Source organism: Peromyscus leucopus, chromosome 8b, assembly GCF_004664715.2.
Source record: "Peromyscus leucopus breed LL Stock chromosome 8b, UCI_PerLeu_2.1, whole genome shotgun sequence".
Taxonomy (NCBI): Eukaryota; Metazoa; Chordata; class Mammalia; order Rodentia; family Cricetidae; genus Peromyscus; species Peromyscus leucopus.
This window is the reverse complement of record NC_051086.1, coordinates 91,550,535-91,565,948: the sequence shown is the minus strand read 5'-3', so window position 1 is coordinate 91,565,948 and position 15,414 is coordinate 91,550,535. Positions and strand designations below refer to the sequence as shown.

General features: G+C 53.1%; 1 protein-coding gene across 1 annotated transcript; it reads right to left on the bottom strand.

Annotated features, from left to right (window-relative positions):
• Positions 1 to 398: 398 nt before the first annotated feature.
• On the bottom strand, positions 399 to 13,330 carry Cavin1 (caveolae associated protein 1). Its single transcript, XM_028856837.2, is given in 3 exon segments — positions 399 to 3,053; positions 12,758 to 13,152; positions 13,155 to 13,330. Coding segments are annotated over 3 exon segments (1,173 nt in total). The 5' UTR covers positions 13,234 to 13,330; the 3' UTR covers positions 399 to 2,354.
• Positions 13,331 to 15,414: the final 2,084 nt, after the last annotated feature.

Sequence of the window (15,414 nt, the reverse complement as noted above, 5' to 3'; positions counted from 1 at the left end):
TGTGTTTACTTGGTTGGGTCTGAGCGGCTGTGGGACTGGCAGGTGACAAAGATTTGTCCTGACTCTGGGCAAGGCAGGAAAACACTAGCTACAGGGGAATAGCAATGTTAGAATCTACCTCAAAGGGGTGCTGCCCCTTGAAATAATTGCATGCCCAAATCCTAAGTGTCCCGGCAGAGAACAGCTCAATACATTGGCTGGTGTTATTTACCTGCGCCACTCCAGCCCACTCTAGGAAGCCAGGCAAATATATACCAGAAATACTCCCTCCCTCCTGCCCTCCCTCCTCCCTTCTTCCCTCAGTACTTTCTGCTCTTCTGTCCCCCTTTTCACTCCTGGTTTCCCGTAGTCCTTCACCACCCTCAGTAAGTGATTTGGACAATATCACCCCACACAAATCCTTTTAGAAAAGCAGGTTTATTGGTCCGGCTGCTCACTAGAACACAGCAACATGAGGAGCTCCCCTAGAGCCCACAGGAAACTGCATCTGCCCATGACTTAGGCCCCTTCAGCCCACCAGCACCAAGGGACCTCATCCTACATTTCCTGCCCTCCTCAGCTGTGTGTCTTCAATCATCCGGAGGAGGGAAGGGAATCAAGAAAAAAAAGGAAAATTAAAAATTAAAAAAAATGCAAAGCTTCGTATTGTATAAAAGGTTTGTGGTTTCCGCCCCCCCCCAACACACACACCCCAAATATCAATTAGCTGCAATTCTAAAAAGCAGAGCAGGGAAGCTAGGTAGGTGGGGAGAAGAAAGCCTCCTCTAGCCATCGTTTGCGGGAGGTGTTGTCTTTGCTCCTGACTAGCCTTTAAAGGGTAGGGAAAGGGGGGACCACTGTGTCCTCGGGAGAAAACCTGGTCAATGACTATAGAAGTGAAGCCTCCAATAAGAAGCAGCAAACCCCTCTAAACTTTCAGGTTAGGTGCCCCCAAAGGCAAGGAACTTACAGAGGTCTTGGCGAGTTCTGCAGCTTTACTAGGGAAAGACCCACACTAGAAGCTGCTGGAAGGGAACTGAGGTGGGCAAGTCAGCAAGCCCTGCCTCCCCAGCTCCCCTAGGAATCTCTGCTCTGGGCTGGGGGGCCCCACCCTTAGCACCTTGCTGGCTTGCTCTCTTACTTCCCACCGGAACTGCCTGTTCTCCACAGCTTGCTGCTGCCCCCTGCTGGAATCCTAATTTTCTGGGCTTGGAAAACTAGGCTTCCCAGAAGGCAGTTCCCAGACACTGGCTTACCTACCTCTCTTTGGAACACTTTCTAAAATTGACTGCCCTCCCGTTCCTGAAATCATCCTGCGTCCTGAGACCCTACGAAAGTGAGATTCCTGCTTCAGTTTCTTTGTGTTGCTAATGAGGGCATTTCTTTCTTATTCCATTTCAACTTTCCCCTATTTCCCCCTTTCTTCCCAAAGCCACACTCATGTGCTCCTGTGTGCAGATTTTGCAGACTTGTACATGTGCCCCCCCACACACACATCCAATCCTTTCCTGGGCTCTGCTTGCCTCCTCCTGCTTACTTTGGTAGGACCTTTATCCAGGGTCAAGACACACTCTGCCTCCACCCCACCCTATTGCCTTAGGTTCCCCCAAAGGCCCTCAGGTCTTCCACTGGAATTTGCTACCTCCCATGGGAGCAAAGGTCTCCCTACACATTTTCTTTCTTCATGGTATTCTGAATTGCTCCCACCATCTTCTGAGCATGGGCTCTCTCACTGATACACCCCAGCCATCTCTTCTTATTTTGAAACAGGGTCTCATTGAATCGCTCAGGCTGGCTTTGAACTCACTCTACAGCCCAGACAGGCCCTGAATTTTCAAATCTCCCGCCTCAGCCTCCCAGGTAGCTGAGATAGCAAGCTGGCACTACAAGGGTTGTCTTTAGGATTCACTCTTTCCTCTTGCATAAATTTTGGCTTTAGCGTCTCCTGGGATGCGAATAAGGTAAAAACAGCTCAGGAAGCGGGAATGGTGCTGCTGAGTATGAAGCTGTGGTGGAGAGGCCGAGTGGGAGGTAAATACCCCGACAGGACCCAACTAAGAGAGCTAAGGAAAAGCGTCCTAGGCCATGACAGCCTGGACATGGGCCATTCTCCCTACTTCCTACCCAGGCTGTGTCCAAATTGAGGCTGTCCATTGTGGGAGACCACCTCCCCTCGGCCTAAGGCTTGTGCTCTGAATGAGGTGCTCTTCCAAGGGATGTGTTTTCAGCTTAGAAAAAGCTCAACCAGACTGGGGCTGAGGAGAATGCGAAATAGAAAGTTTGAAAAGAGAAAGGAGCTGGGCAGGGCAGGGCAGGGGGCAGGGAGCGGCAGGGTCAGGCGCCGGCCTCCAGGGCAGAGCCCCCGAGAGTCCCGCTCAGTCGCTGTCGCTCTTGTCCACCAGGACGGCGTCTGACTCTTCGGTGATCTCCAGCAGCGTGTGCACGTCGGGGCTGCTCGCGCGCAGCAGGTCGGTGGCCTCGCCGTGCTCCGCGCCAACCTCGTCGTCATCAGGACCCACCTCCACCATCTCGGTGGCCTTCAGCACCTCCACCTCGCCCTCGCGGATCTTCTTGACGTGAAAGGTGAAGGGCGGCACCTTGTAGACGGCGGTCTTGGAGCGCGCGTACACCACGTGGTCGGGGGTGAAGGACTTGCGCAGCTTGTCGCGCGACGTCTTCAGCTTCTCGCGTCGCTCCACGGGGACCAGGCGCGTGCCCAGCTTGTTCATGCGCTTCTCCAGCGTGTGCCGCGTCTTCTCCAGGTTCTCCTTGGTCTTCAGGCGCGTCTTCTCCAGGTTCTCGCGCGTGCGCACCTTGGTCTTCTCCATCTTCTCCTTGGAGAAGGCCTTCTTGAAGTCGTCCACGCGCCGCAGGCCACTGCGCTTGATGCGCTCGGCGCGGGACTCCTCGATCACCTCCTCCACTTCCACCGCCTCGTCGGAGGACAGCTCGATCGCGGCGTCCTCCTCGGGCCGCTCGCCCTCGCCCAGCTCGTCACCCTCCTTCTCCGGCAGCGCCTCCGACTCTTTCAGCGACTTGCTGACGCTCAGTTTGGCGGGCAGCTTGACTTCATCCTAAGAGGAGAACAGAGCGGAGATGAGAGATGCCATGGGAGCGGGCGGAGCGAGGACTGAGGGATGGGACCCCGGGGGGAAAACGAGTGGGCGATTCTGGAGAGGGCGTGAGAACCAATGTTGTGAGGGTGACGTCCACCTAACTTGTTCACTCTTGAACACCCCAGTGCCCAGTGAAGGACTGGTCACAACCGTTGAATGGTCGATATACAGACAGAGGAGGCGAGAGCAGAGGTTCGTGTCAGACACTGGTCGGCATTATGATTCCACTTGAGCTAAATATTCCCAGGGACCCTCAAACCCTTGCACCCTTGGGCTACCGCTACCCCTATGATTGCTGTAAGCCTTTGTGACTTTGGGAAGTACAGCTTAACTTTGTAAATAGCAGAGCGCCCTCTGGTGCCCTGATTTACTCTCTGCCCTGAAGGAGACAAAGTCGGTTTGGGAGAGTTCCGAAGTTGGAAAGCGCTGGGGTGCGCTCAAAGCCGATCCCAGGTGGTCCCCGAGTAGGGTAACTTTAAGCTAAAGTAAAGGAAGTGCGTTCTTAGCATTTGAACCAGTCTTGGGGGAAGGAAGCTCTGCCTGCCGCCCGGTTTGCATCCTTGACTTTCTCACGCTATTTGGCTCCACCAGCGAGCATCCCCCTACCCCCACATAGAAGTTAATGGAGGAAAGGGAAGACGCTGGCTGAACGCCAAGGAACTGTTTTCTCCCTGGTCTGGACATTTCTTCTGGTTCTGTGTTCCCTGCCCTGAAATAGAGAAGATGACGACTTTTATGGTCTTGCTTTGTTTCCAGGCCAGAGCTTAAAGAGCCAGGAGTGGGGAAGGTGATCGGGACTGCCTATAATCCCAGGTCTCAAAGCTAGCTAGCGCTTAGCTCTCCTCTTCCTCTCAGAGACCCTAGCTCCAGGCTTATTCTTGGTTCTGTGGAGATCTTTCAATAACCTGGCTGAGGATCGACACTTCTTCGTTTTAGGACCCCCAGCACACCACCACCACCAAAACGTAGATGTGGGTGAGCACAGAATAGAAAAGGGTCTGGCCCAGATCATAAATGGGAGCTCCTGTAGAGGCTCAGGGTGTTTTTAGGTATTTAAGTCCAAGGAGTGAGGGGGGAGGGCGCTTTTTTTTTTTTTTCTAAAATGTTTTCTCAAGGTCATTTTCCAGAATTATGCAATAATCCCATCTCCTGAGAAAAATGAGACAACATAAATTGGTTCTTCACATAGAAAGATACACACACAAAAAAAAGACACACACACACACACACACACACACACACACACACACACCTATTCGTAGGCTACATGAAATCTTTATACCACCTGCTACAGAAATCCCTTCCCCACGCCCAATCCCTTTCCTATCTCCTCCCATTCACATCCCTCAGGGTTTCCTGGTTTACATTAGAAACTAGGAACACCTCCTCCCAACTTCCTTCCCTCCTTGTCAATAACATTAGCAGGGACAAAGAGGGAATGTTGTCTCCACCTCGTCTCCCAACTTGGGCACCAGCTCTGCCGGGCACCAAGTCACCTCAAGCTATCTATTACATTACTACACTTCCCAGCAGGCGAGGGAGTCTGAGCACAAGGCATGCTGGGATTTGTAGTCTCTACCTGCCATAAGTGGGGCTTAGTATTGTCACTGGAATCCTAGGGCATGTGCCATCCCTGTGCCTCTTATTCACCGAGGCATCGAAGGAATGGTTTTCTTGTACTGAGTGTAGGAAGGTTCCAGCCTCTCCTAGCATTCTTTCTGACTTTGAGTCTCTTGGAGTCATCCTGCCCGCACCTAGAGACTGACATCATCAGGGTTTACATGACATCTTAGGACTCCCTAGGATTAAACTCTCTGCCACCTCTTCCATGCATCTCAACCCAGATTCACCTGTAACACCAGTATCCAAAAAAAAAAAAAAAAAAAAAAAAAAAAAAAAAAAAAAAGGCAGCCAGTGGTAGTACTCCAGAGGCAGAGGCAGGTGGATCTCTGTGAGTTGACTCTCTCCCTGTCTAACCCCACAGCAGAAGATGGGGCTAGCTGGTCTCTCTGACCTTTAGCTTTCTAGACAAAGGTCTTTGCCAGCTGAGCTCAGAAAATGATAGGCCTTTCCATGCTGCAGTGTCAGGGAGGAATCCCAGGGAGGAGAAGTGTATGCCGGGACTTTTCCGGGAAAGGTGCCCGGGAAACGTAACCCCCTTCGTGGTGGGCTTCCCCTGGAGTGATGGCCTTTATGGGAGACATCATCTTCTGGGTGGAAGGTAGGGGGTGGGGTAGGAAAAACAACTTGGCCCGAGTCCCCGTACAATGTCCTGTGGGCTGGTTCTGAACATCACCATTAGCCTTTTCCCCTCCACTAATGGATTTCTCTTTTCCACCCCCATTTCCCAAGTCAGGCTTCCCTCATGACTCACAGCCTTGGAGTGCTGCCGTGGGCCCACCCAGTCTGCCTGTTGCTACAACAGCCACCAACACAATTCAAAAGCACCTCCCCTTACTCTGGGCACACGGGCCAGGTACCTTTGTCTCGCTCATATTGCCCTGGCAGAGTGATTAGGGCCATGGAGGGGCCTCGTGGAGAGCAAGAAGGGAGGGTTCCACTTGTTCCGTTTTCCCGTTTTTATTAAACAAAACCACCACTCCCAACAGGCTTGGATTCCAGAGTTACTTTTAATGACCAGGTCCGAACAAAAGCATGCACAGCTTCCCCAGCCCCTGCCAAACACACACAGCTGCCCAAGCCGGGAAGGCACCAGTCCAGGATGGATATAGAGAGGCCCCCAGAGAGGTTCCTACCTCTTACACTTCACTTCCCAACCCTGCTGCAGAAAAGTAAGACCTGCTGGCTGAGAAAGATCATTTTATGATTGTAATCTAACTGAGCATCCACTATGCCCTTGGCATTTCATATTTGTGAGAGAGAAGGGACAGGTACTACCCAGCGGTGGGTAGGAGCCTCTCTGGATTTAGCACTAACCGGTTCTGTCTACAGCTGGTGCTGAGAAAAAAAGTGGAGATGATTCCGAGACCCAAGACCTGCTTAAAGAACATATTAGAAAAGGCTGCATTGTGGGGCAGAAGATGCATTATGAAGGAGAAATGAAGAGAGAGCCCTAAAATCCCAAGACCTCTGCTTTGGGTTACCAAGACAAGGGGATGAGACAGCAGAGGCGGGAAGGGACTTTCTTTACTACAGCACCCTTTCTTGGCAGGGACGACATTCTTCCTAAGAGGATGAAAATTGCCGCTCAGGAGGCGGCAGGGCCTTGGATATTAGGACGGTTTGCTGTGCTCCGAAAAACCTCCATACATAAGCCATCATATATCGTCTCTATAGTATTCAATTTTCATAAGGGACGTAGACAGGAAAAACCCTACAAGTGTTCCTTAGGGGGATGATCATGGAGAAAGAAGTCTTGTGCACTGGAATCAACTAAAATATTCTCCCTTTGGGCCTCTCTGAGCTGGCAGCTTTCGGGTGCCCCACCCAAGGCAGGATCTGGCAAACATAAGAGATCCTTTTGCAAAACATTTTCTAAAAGAAAATGAAAAAAAAAAAAAAAAGTAAGTGTAAATGTTTTCCTCAGCTACAGGGAGTGGGTGAAGAGGGCACGGAACAGCTCCCGGGTCTGGGCCTCATGAAGGTCCCCCTCCAAAGAGGCTTTGAGCCAAATTGGCCTGTCCCTGAGGGCTAGGGAGGGAGGGGGTGGAAGAAAAAAAATCAGAAGACACGCCCAGTTTCATGCAGCTTCATGCAAGGCAGCCTTCGGGTGCAGCTACAATTTAAAACAACTTCAAGAGATACAGTTCTGTGGTCGAGCATTTACTTAGCATGCATGAGGTTCTGGGGTCCATCCCCAGCACTGGGAGAACAAAGAAAGCAGCACCACCATCCAAGGAGGGGAGGATCCTCCTCTTGACCTCCCACCCCCACTGCACACACCACATCTGCCTGAGCACTGCACAAGGCAAGCATTTTTCCAACACCCATTGCCAGCCCATAATAGACAACAGCTTGAAAGGACGGGCCATCAAGGCACGGACTTCCGACAAGTAATGAGCTGATGGTAGCCGGGAGGGACACTCTGTGCCCACTGGCCCTGGGGTCCCAGGAGATCCTACATACTCCCACCAGCTGTTGGCTCCTCTGGGGTGGGTCGGGTCCCAGGCTCTGGGTAATTGGGCAGTGGGCTGGGCATCTGCTCAAAGGCTGGGCGCTCAGGCACTGTGTCAGGCTTCAGGTGAAAGGACTCAGTCTCAGGCAGAAGGTCAAGAGGCACCATCTTGGGTGTGGCCAGGCCAAAGGGTGCTTTCGGCTTCTTCTTGGGCTAAGATGAGGAAAAGGGGTTTAAATGGCACTTGGGATGGGTGCGTGGGGGGTGGGGTGGGGTTGACAGAAAGAGGCCTCTGTGGCATGCAGAGCTGGGTCCGGTTGAAGAGGGAGAGGCTCCGGAATGGATCAGGGTGGGCCGAAACCACATTTGAAAGGCTTCTTTGGGAGGGCCCTGGGGCTAGAAGGGGTGGGATGAACCCAAGCCCATGAATTAATAAACAGCTTCAACTGAACCCTTCCCCTCCCTCCTGTCCCCTAGAATGTTCCTCCGACCGCTCCTTGGGCTTCCAGCTTCTACCCTTGGGATGCCACTGTCATGCATGAGATGACTATGGTTTCTGAGGGGCTGGAGAGAAGCGGGAAAGAGGCTGCCAAGGAACGGAGATGGAATGTTTTGAGACCAACTGGTAAATTCTAACAGGGAGGCTCCAATGAAGAGACACACACACGCCTTTCTTTCTTGTTATTCCCTGAGGCAGGGTGGGTATGCATGGGTGCCGCCCCGGATAAGAAAAGGGACATGCAGAGAAGAAGGACACTCGGGCTGCTTGGCCATGTTTCTACTTCCTGCCTCCCTATCTATCCAGGGCTTAGAATATCAGACACAGGGAGAAATCAGAATGTAAAAACAAGTTATCTTCAGGACAGGTGGGCCTGTGGGGTTCCCAGTGGTGGCTTCTGACCCTTCTCAAGAGCTTTGGGTGAGAACTCAGGAGAGGGACAATTAGAGGGAACAACAGACTTGGACAATAGCGATGTTCAGGAAGGCATGTATTCATAAAACCCCAAAGCAGCAACAGGTCCCAACTTGCCGAGTACGGGAAGGAACAGGGAGATGGGAGGTGGAACATGGCTCTCCCCTAGAAAGGGAGCCTAAGCGAGGAATGCCCATGGCTGGCCTGGAGTTGAATCCTTACACTGGGCACCTTCCCCTCCCACTGCCAAGGGGACTGGGCAACCATTCTTTGCTCTTCCTTCAGTACTCAGGAACTTGAGCAGCTAACGGCCATCAATATCCCCTGCTGGCCACTTGTAGCCAACATAGTCCATGTGTCTGCACACATACGCATGTACACATGCGTATCACAGAGCATCCAGGTGAGGAGCAACATTCCGGGGTTCTTGCCCAATTTCCTTCTTGTTGGGTCAGTGTCTCATGTAGCTCAGGTTGGCCTCAACCAGGCTAGGTAGCTGAGAGCGGCCTTGAACTCTTAATCTTCCTGCCTCTACTGCCTGAGTACTGAAATTACAGGCAGGTACCACCCAGCCAGTTTATGTGGTACTAGAGATGGAACCCAGGGCTTTATGCATGCTAAGCAAGCCCTCTACCAATGAAGCTAGATTCCTAGTCCCTGTTGTTTGCATGTACGGGTGTTGGTGGTTGTTTTGAGAGAGTCTCCCTAAGTAGCACCTGAAACTCACAATCCTGCTTCCATCTCCTCTAGAGAGCTTGGGGTCCAGCCGTGCACACCACCACATTCATCTGACCCGTTTTCACCCCTCCTCACTTAAGTGACAATAGGCAAGTAATTTCCCCAGTCTGGGCCCCAGCTGCCTCAGACACACCACGGAGAGGAGGAAGCTGGTTATCTTCTAGCTCAGAGGGCTATAAGGACGGAATGATGAAATATTCACATTGACGGGATTCCAAACCCTGCACAAGCGCCCTCTCCCCACCCCACCCCCACACACCCATCTCTGAGGTTGTCGCTTCCCATAACCTTCTGTCCCCTCTTGCCGCCGGCTCCCCGCTTTATGCCCTTGTCTCACCTTTTTAACTTTGGCTTTTACAACAGTGAGGTTTGACTTTTAAAAAGGGGGTAGGTGGGCAGATGGTAAGATTGTCTTCAGTCCTGGGAATGCCCCCTAAAATTACCCTGTCTGCTTTGGATTCCATGACCAAGAAAAACAGCCCAAAGTCATCTGTTAGAAAGAGTGACCCTGTAGACACACTCTCCAGCAGTGAGACTTAGCGGGGAAAGGGACCAGAGCAACAAGCTTCGAGTATTTTTAGATAAAGGTTTAGGGTTCTTCCAGAGAAAGGTATCTGTGATTCACTGGAGTACAGGAAGGAAGGTATTAAAGGCTGGGTGAAGATTTGAGAAGAAGAAGCCAGCACACCCTCATTCCAACCATACTGCCCTCCCCTTTGATGCCGTGAGTAACCTAATCTCTCCAATGCCTCTGAGTCCTATCCCCAAGCCCTTGGAGCAGATCTAATGGGTATCAACTTTGCCTCATCCAAACTATTCCACGGTTTGGGGATATGGGACAACGGTAAATCACTTGCCCAGCATTGGCTGGGAAAATTACAACTTCCAGAAAGCACTTTTTCCACTTTATTTCTCCTTCTGGATTCTAATACAGCTCTGAAAGGATCTGAACCATCACTTGTATGAGTGGCTGTGTGGATTTCAACTCTCCTGAATCGCATGCTATTTCAGAGCAACTGCTTCCATCCGCACAATGTAACCCAGACTTCCCAGAAGCCCTCTGTCTACCACCACACCACCACTAGTAAAATTCACTTCTCCCCTTCAAACTCCTCTTCGCCAAACTGCTAGCTTTTGTTTATAGCTGCACAAGGGACCCCCACCCTGATCCCACTACTGGGATTTCTAAACCCTTGGGTACCTTCTTCTACAGTGACCCCTTTTGCCACATCATGACCTCCCACACCTATACGGGGAAGACAGAACCTCATTTCCTCTTTCCCTCTAAAAAACTCATACACTGGGAGCCCCGGTCCAGTCTGCCCCCCCCCCCCCCGTTCTCTTGCTCTCTCTGCCTGGCCATCTCCTTATCCTGAGTTTCCCATAAACGCTGCTGCCCCCAGTCTTCCCTATTAGGCCTGCCAAGACACATGGCTATTTTTACCCCATTCTTTTCTCAGACTGCGGACCTCTGCAGACCCGGGACGAGAGCAAGCTGCTTTCCTCCCACCCCCACCCCCACCCCGTCACCCCCACCTGGCACATCTGTGGAGCAGCTCAAGGAAGTTCTGCAAGGAGCCCTACCCCACGCACTAGGAGTTAGTCCTTACCTCGGAGCTTATCCCAGCGTTAGGGACCACATTAGTGCTTGGTTGGTTAGCTCCTTCCCCTTTGGGTTGGTTGGTGGCTCAACTTAAGCAACACTTTCTTTCTTTTCAGGTTTTGTGTGTGTGTGTGGGGGGGTGTTTTGTCTGTATGTGTGTCTGTGCGTCACATGTGTCCCTGAAGAGGCAGAAGAGGGTGTCGGACTCCCTGGAGCTGTAGTTAGATTGTTGCTAGCCGTCATTTGGGTACGGGCAACCAAAGCCTGGTTCTCTGGAAGAGCAACCAGTGCTGTGTATGACTGAGCCATCTTTCTAGCCTCAAGCCACTCTACCTCAACTGTCTGCCCTCCTCACCCACTGGCCTGGTTCACATGTAGTCAATGCCATCTAGTGAGCGCCCCACCTCCACCCCACTATTCAGATAATGATTGCCAAATGTTGGAGATGGAAGGAACAGAGCAGAGAGGGCACCGACCTCAGCAGGGACGTCCCCCATTCTCCCAATACCGGTCCTTTCTCTCAGAATCCCCCTCTTCAGCACAGGAAGGTTGACCTCCAGGCTGAGAGTGTCCCCAAGCTGCACAACCTGGGACATTTAAAATGAGAAAGTCACTTTGTGACAGGCACAGGTTCTGAAGGAGAAAGCTGCTTACTGTCTCAGACCCTGTTCTCTTCCCCTAGATGTCACCTGCAAGGGCCACACAGGTCCCAAAAACAACTCACAGGGCCTCACAGTCCCAAACCGCCTGCCTCTAAACAGTTAGATTGCATGAAAGCAGCTCTAAGTAAACACTTTCTCCTACCAAGCGGGTGCTACAAATGGGAGAAGCAAAGCTTTCTTGTCTTTAGACAGGGCTGTGTTCTGTCCCAGGCTGCTTGGCCTCTGGAATGATGGGGCCACGGGTATGCATCCATCAGCAAGGCAAAACTTGGTACAGGCCCCTCGAAGGAGTCCCTCAGCAAGTACGTAGAGGCAGGAGCTGGGAGCGGTCCTGTTCCTGCCTCTGTCCCATCACCAAAGACCCTAAGCACATAATAATAGGCTCAGTTCTCCCCCAGATACTGTCCTCATCTGCATCGCTCTCCATTCCCCTGAAAGAAACCAAGCTACGGACCTCATCTCACACCACGTGGTTACTCTGAAGCATCATAATCAAGCAAGGGTCCGAGCGGTGACCACAGCCCCCTGATACGGATTCTGTGGGGCATGTGGGAAAGTTAGTCTTCCTTTTCTTTCCATTCCCATCAGGAGCATACACTAAGCCCTACAGCCCTCAGTCTAGGAGTGGGAGCATCCACCAGGCCCAACCAGGAGGAGGCAGGGCTCAGCACATTCCCTCCAGTGAAAGAGCACCAATTCCTCGCTCTGCTCAGACTTACTCTTAGAGGGGTCAGGGATGGGGCGTGCGGGTGCAAATCAACATTGAGACTCCCTGCTAAAGGGGGTTAGGATACATTTGTATCCAGGCAGGAGAAACCCAGAAAGGTGCAAAGAAAGCAAAGGGTGGAGACTGAGTGTGTCAGCCTCCACCCGCTAGCACCTTCACCTCCGGACACCGCCCCCGCAGTTATGGGGGCGGGGGAGGCGTGATTCACCGCTCCCTAGCTGCCACCCCCACCAGCCCCACTTGCTCTTCTAACGCCCACCCCTACCCGCCCCACCCGCTCTCAGTAGAAGCTAAGGGCGCCTGAGCACCGTGAGACAGGGTGTCCCCAAGGACCTGAAAGTGCCTGGAGGCCAGGGGCAGATCGCTGCAAGGGGACGCGTGTGGGCAGCCGAGGCTGGTGCGGGGGCGCGGGGTAAGATGAGGGGGGCTGACGGTCGTGTCCCTTGCATGGCGCCCCCGCCGGTGCGTGCCTGAGCCCTGAATCAGCCGCTATATCGGGCCCACAGCACCGGAGGCCCCAGGCCCCGGGCCCCACAGTCAATGTCCAATTATAGAGGGTCCCTAAAAGACCACCAGGGACCTCGGGTATTCCCCCCACAAAACTTCCTCCAAGTGGGAAGACGTTTAACAGAGACAAGCTGAGAGCATTCAGCATTCCCAAGTACAACCCCCGCTAACTTTCCGGCTAGGAGTTACAGACCGCAGGGAGGAGCCTGGGCCCCGGGGAGGCGCGGAGTGAGCCCTTCTATGCGCCCCAAGAGTCTGCCACTCCCCGAACCCCACTCCAGCTGGGTTTGCAGGAAGGAGGGAGGAGCTCCTGACCGCTCCCACGGGGCCAGGTTGGCAGAGAGACGAACCTCAGGCCGGTGTCCCCACCCAGGTCTCAGGCCGGGGCCGCGGGCGGGTACCCCCAACTCTGGGCGCAGTCCGCCCCGCGGGCTCACCTGGTAGATCATGACTTTAAAGTTGCGGCGGCGCAGCAGCTCCGCCTCGTTGACCTCCAGCTTCTTTATCTGGCCGGCCTGGCGCTCCAGGCTGCCGCGCACCGTCTTCACGTTGACGCTGACCTTGCGCACCTTCTCCAGCAGCTTGCTCACCGTGTTGCTCGTGGTGGCGTGAGCCTTGCCCAGCTTGCTCAGCTCGCCCTGGATGCTCTGCACGGCACCCTCCATCTCCGCCTGTCGCTCCTCCAGCTGGGCTTGGGTCAGCTGGATCTGGTCAACGGCGCCGATGATTTTATCCAGAAGGCTCAGCACGAGCACACCGTTTACCTGGTCCGACTTGATCAGCTCGTCAGAGCCAGTCCCCGACGGCTCCTCCGTGGCCGGTGCCTCCCCTGGGTAGCCTCCGGGCCCTCGGGGGAGGCATCGGGAAATCCGGAATACGGCCGCTCGACGATATGGAGCGTGACATCCTCCATGGCTTCCCGGAGCCGTGCGGGGCCGGCCGGGTGGAGTTGGAGCGGGAGACTGGGAGAGAAGGAGGAGCGAGAGAGGGGAGAGCGAGCAGGAGCCCAGAACGGAGGAAACTCGAGCCACGTCCGTGCGCACCGGGACGTTGGCCAGAACTGTGGGGCGGGGAATCCGCGAGCTGCCGGGCTCCCAGGCCAAACTCGGCGTCTCGACGGCCATTGGCTGGCCCCACCCCAGAAAGGGAGGAACCGGGGCAGAAGGGGAGACCAGCCCGGGAGGGGCACGGAGGGGGGCCCGAGAGCCAAACGCCCCACCCTGTTCAGGATGGTTGGAATAGTTGGAGCGGGAGTCTAGGGCCCCCTTGGCAGTGGAGCTGCCGCAGCGGGACTGGGGCGGAGGAATGTGAGCTGGGGGAAGGAATCAGGTCCTTCGAGTGTGCTCTACTTTTCTCTCCTTCCTTTTAGTTTTTTTCTCATCCACAAACCCACTCCAGCCTTTTAAGACCAAGCTGAGATCCAGATGGAGCGTGAATTAGGTATAAGAAAATATTTTTGTCTATGCCCAGTGTCCCTGTAGGATCCTTACCCTATACAATCTTTTTCAAAGGAACTTGAGGGTCCACCCTACCATCTACACACCGTGTTACCACCGTCCCCAAAGCTTGTGGCGCTGTTAGTGAGAGAGGCCGGAGAGGAATGACGTTAAAGTTACAGAAGGGATGGCGTACAAGGGGCCTCGAGGTTTCTCTTAGAATCGTCAGGACAGGGCAGGATTAAGGTGAGAAATAAGACATAAAGGCTTTTAGTCATCTCTCTAAAATCATCCCTCCCTGTGTACCCTCCAGCGGAAATCTAGCTGACTCCGACCTCAGAGAAGTGTGGCATCGGACTTGTTCTTTTCTCGGGTTCCCAGAGATTAGGTGAGCATTTGGGGAGATCATGGAACCCCATCCCCTTATCTAGCAGAGAAAGGAAGGCCAAGAGAAGACAGGTGGATCTCCAGGGTTCATTCCAGGTTACTGTGGCGCTCGCTCTTAGCCCCAGGTCTCTGGACTCCACCAGTACTCAGAATCTTTCCTTGGGGCAGGAAGCAGGGCAACTATGGCGAGACTCCCTAATGGGGAAGCAACCCGTTTTCTTCCCAGTGGACACCAAGGAGTAGGCTGTTCTGAGCAGGCGCAGAAGATTCCTTAGCACAAGGTCTAGAGACACAGGCTGCCCTACTCCCACATCTGGTTCTCACCAGTCCCTGGAGCCACCCCAATTCCCTTTCCCACAGAGATACTGAAAACCTTTTCCCTGCTTAGGAAATCAGGCTTGGGGTTCCCTGGCTGGATGGGCTCGGCAAAAGGTCACTTGTAGTCTGGTATCCACTCTTACTAAGAAGAGTGAAATACTGCTTTGTGGGGACTCAAGTGTCATCAACCTAGTCAGAGAACCTGTGGACCAGGAGATTGCCCTATAGGACACAGAACTTTCGCGACCACAGAATAAAGCACCCCTCAACACTCCAATCTGCTTCCTCAGAAACAAGTGGCTTTCTCACTTGAGGTTAAAGAGTGACCCTCAGCTGGATAGAGGTGGCATTCACCTTTAATTCCAGCACTCAGGAGGCTAAGGCAGGCAGATCTCTGTGAGTTCGAGGCCAACCTGGTCTACAAAGCAAGTTCCAGGAGAGCTAGGGCTCCACAGAGAAACCCTGTCTCTGAAAAACAAAACAAAGTAAAAAAGAACTGGTACAACTTTGAGAAAAAAAAGAGCGACAGAAGAAAGCCTTACTGGTCCTATACCTACACTTTAAGAATTCGGGCACACTGAAGAGTTGGCTCTTCGGTTAAGAGCATGGTTGCTCTTGCAGAAGACCAGGTTCGGTTCTCATCATCCACATGATGGCTCATGACCATCCGTAACTCCAGTTCCAAAGGATCCAATGCCCTCTTCTGACCTCTGCCAGCACTAGGCAAGCACATGGTACACATACATACATGCAAGGAGAACACTCATACACATTCAATAAATGAATACATCTTTAAAAAAAATTAAAAGAATTATGCCGGGCGGTGGTGGCACACGCCTTTAATCCCAGCACTCGGGAGACAGAGCCAGGCAGATCTCTATGAGTTCGAGGCCAGCCTGGGCTACCAAGTGAGTTCCAGGAAAGGCAAAAAGCTACACAGAGAAACCCTGTCT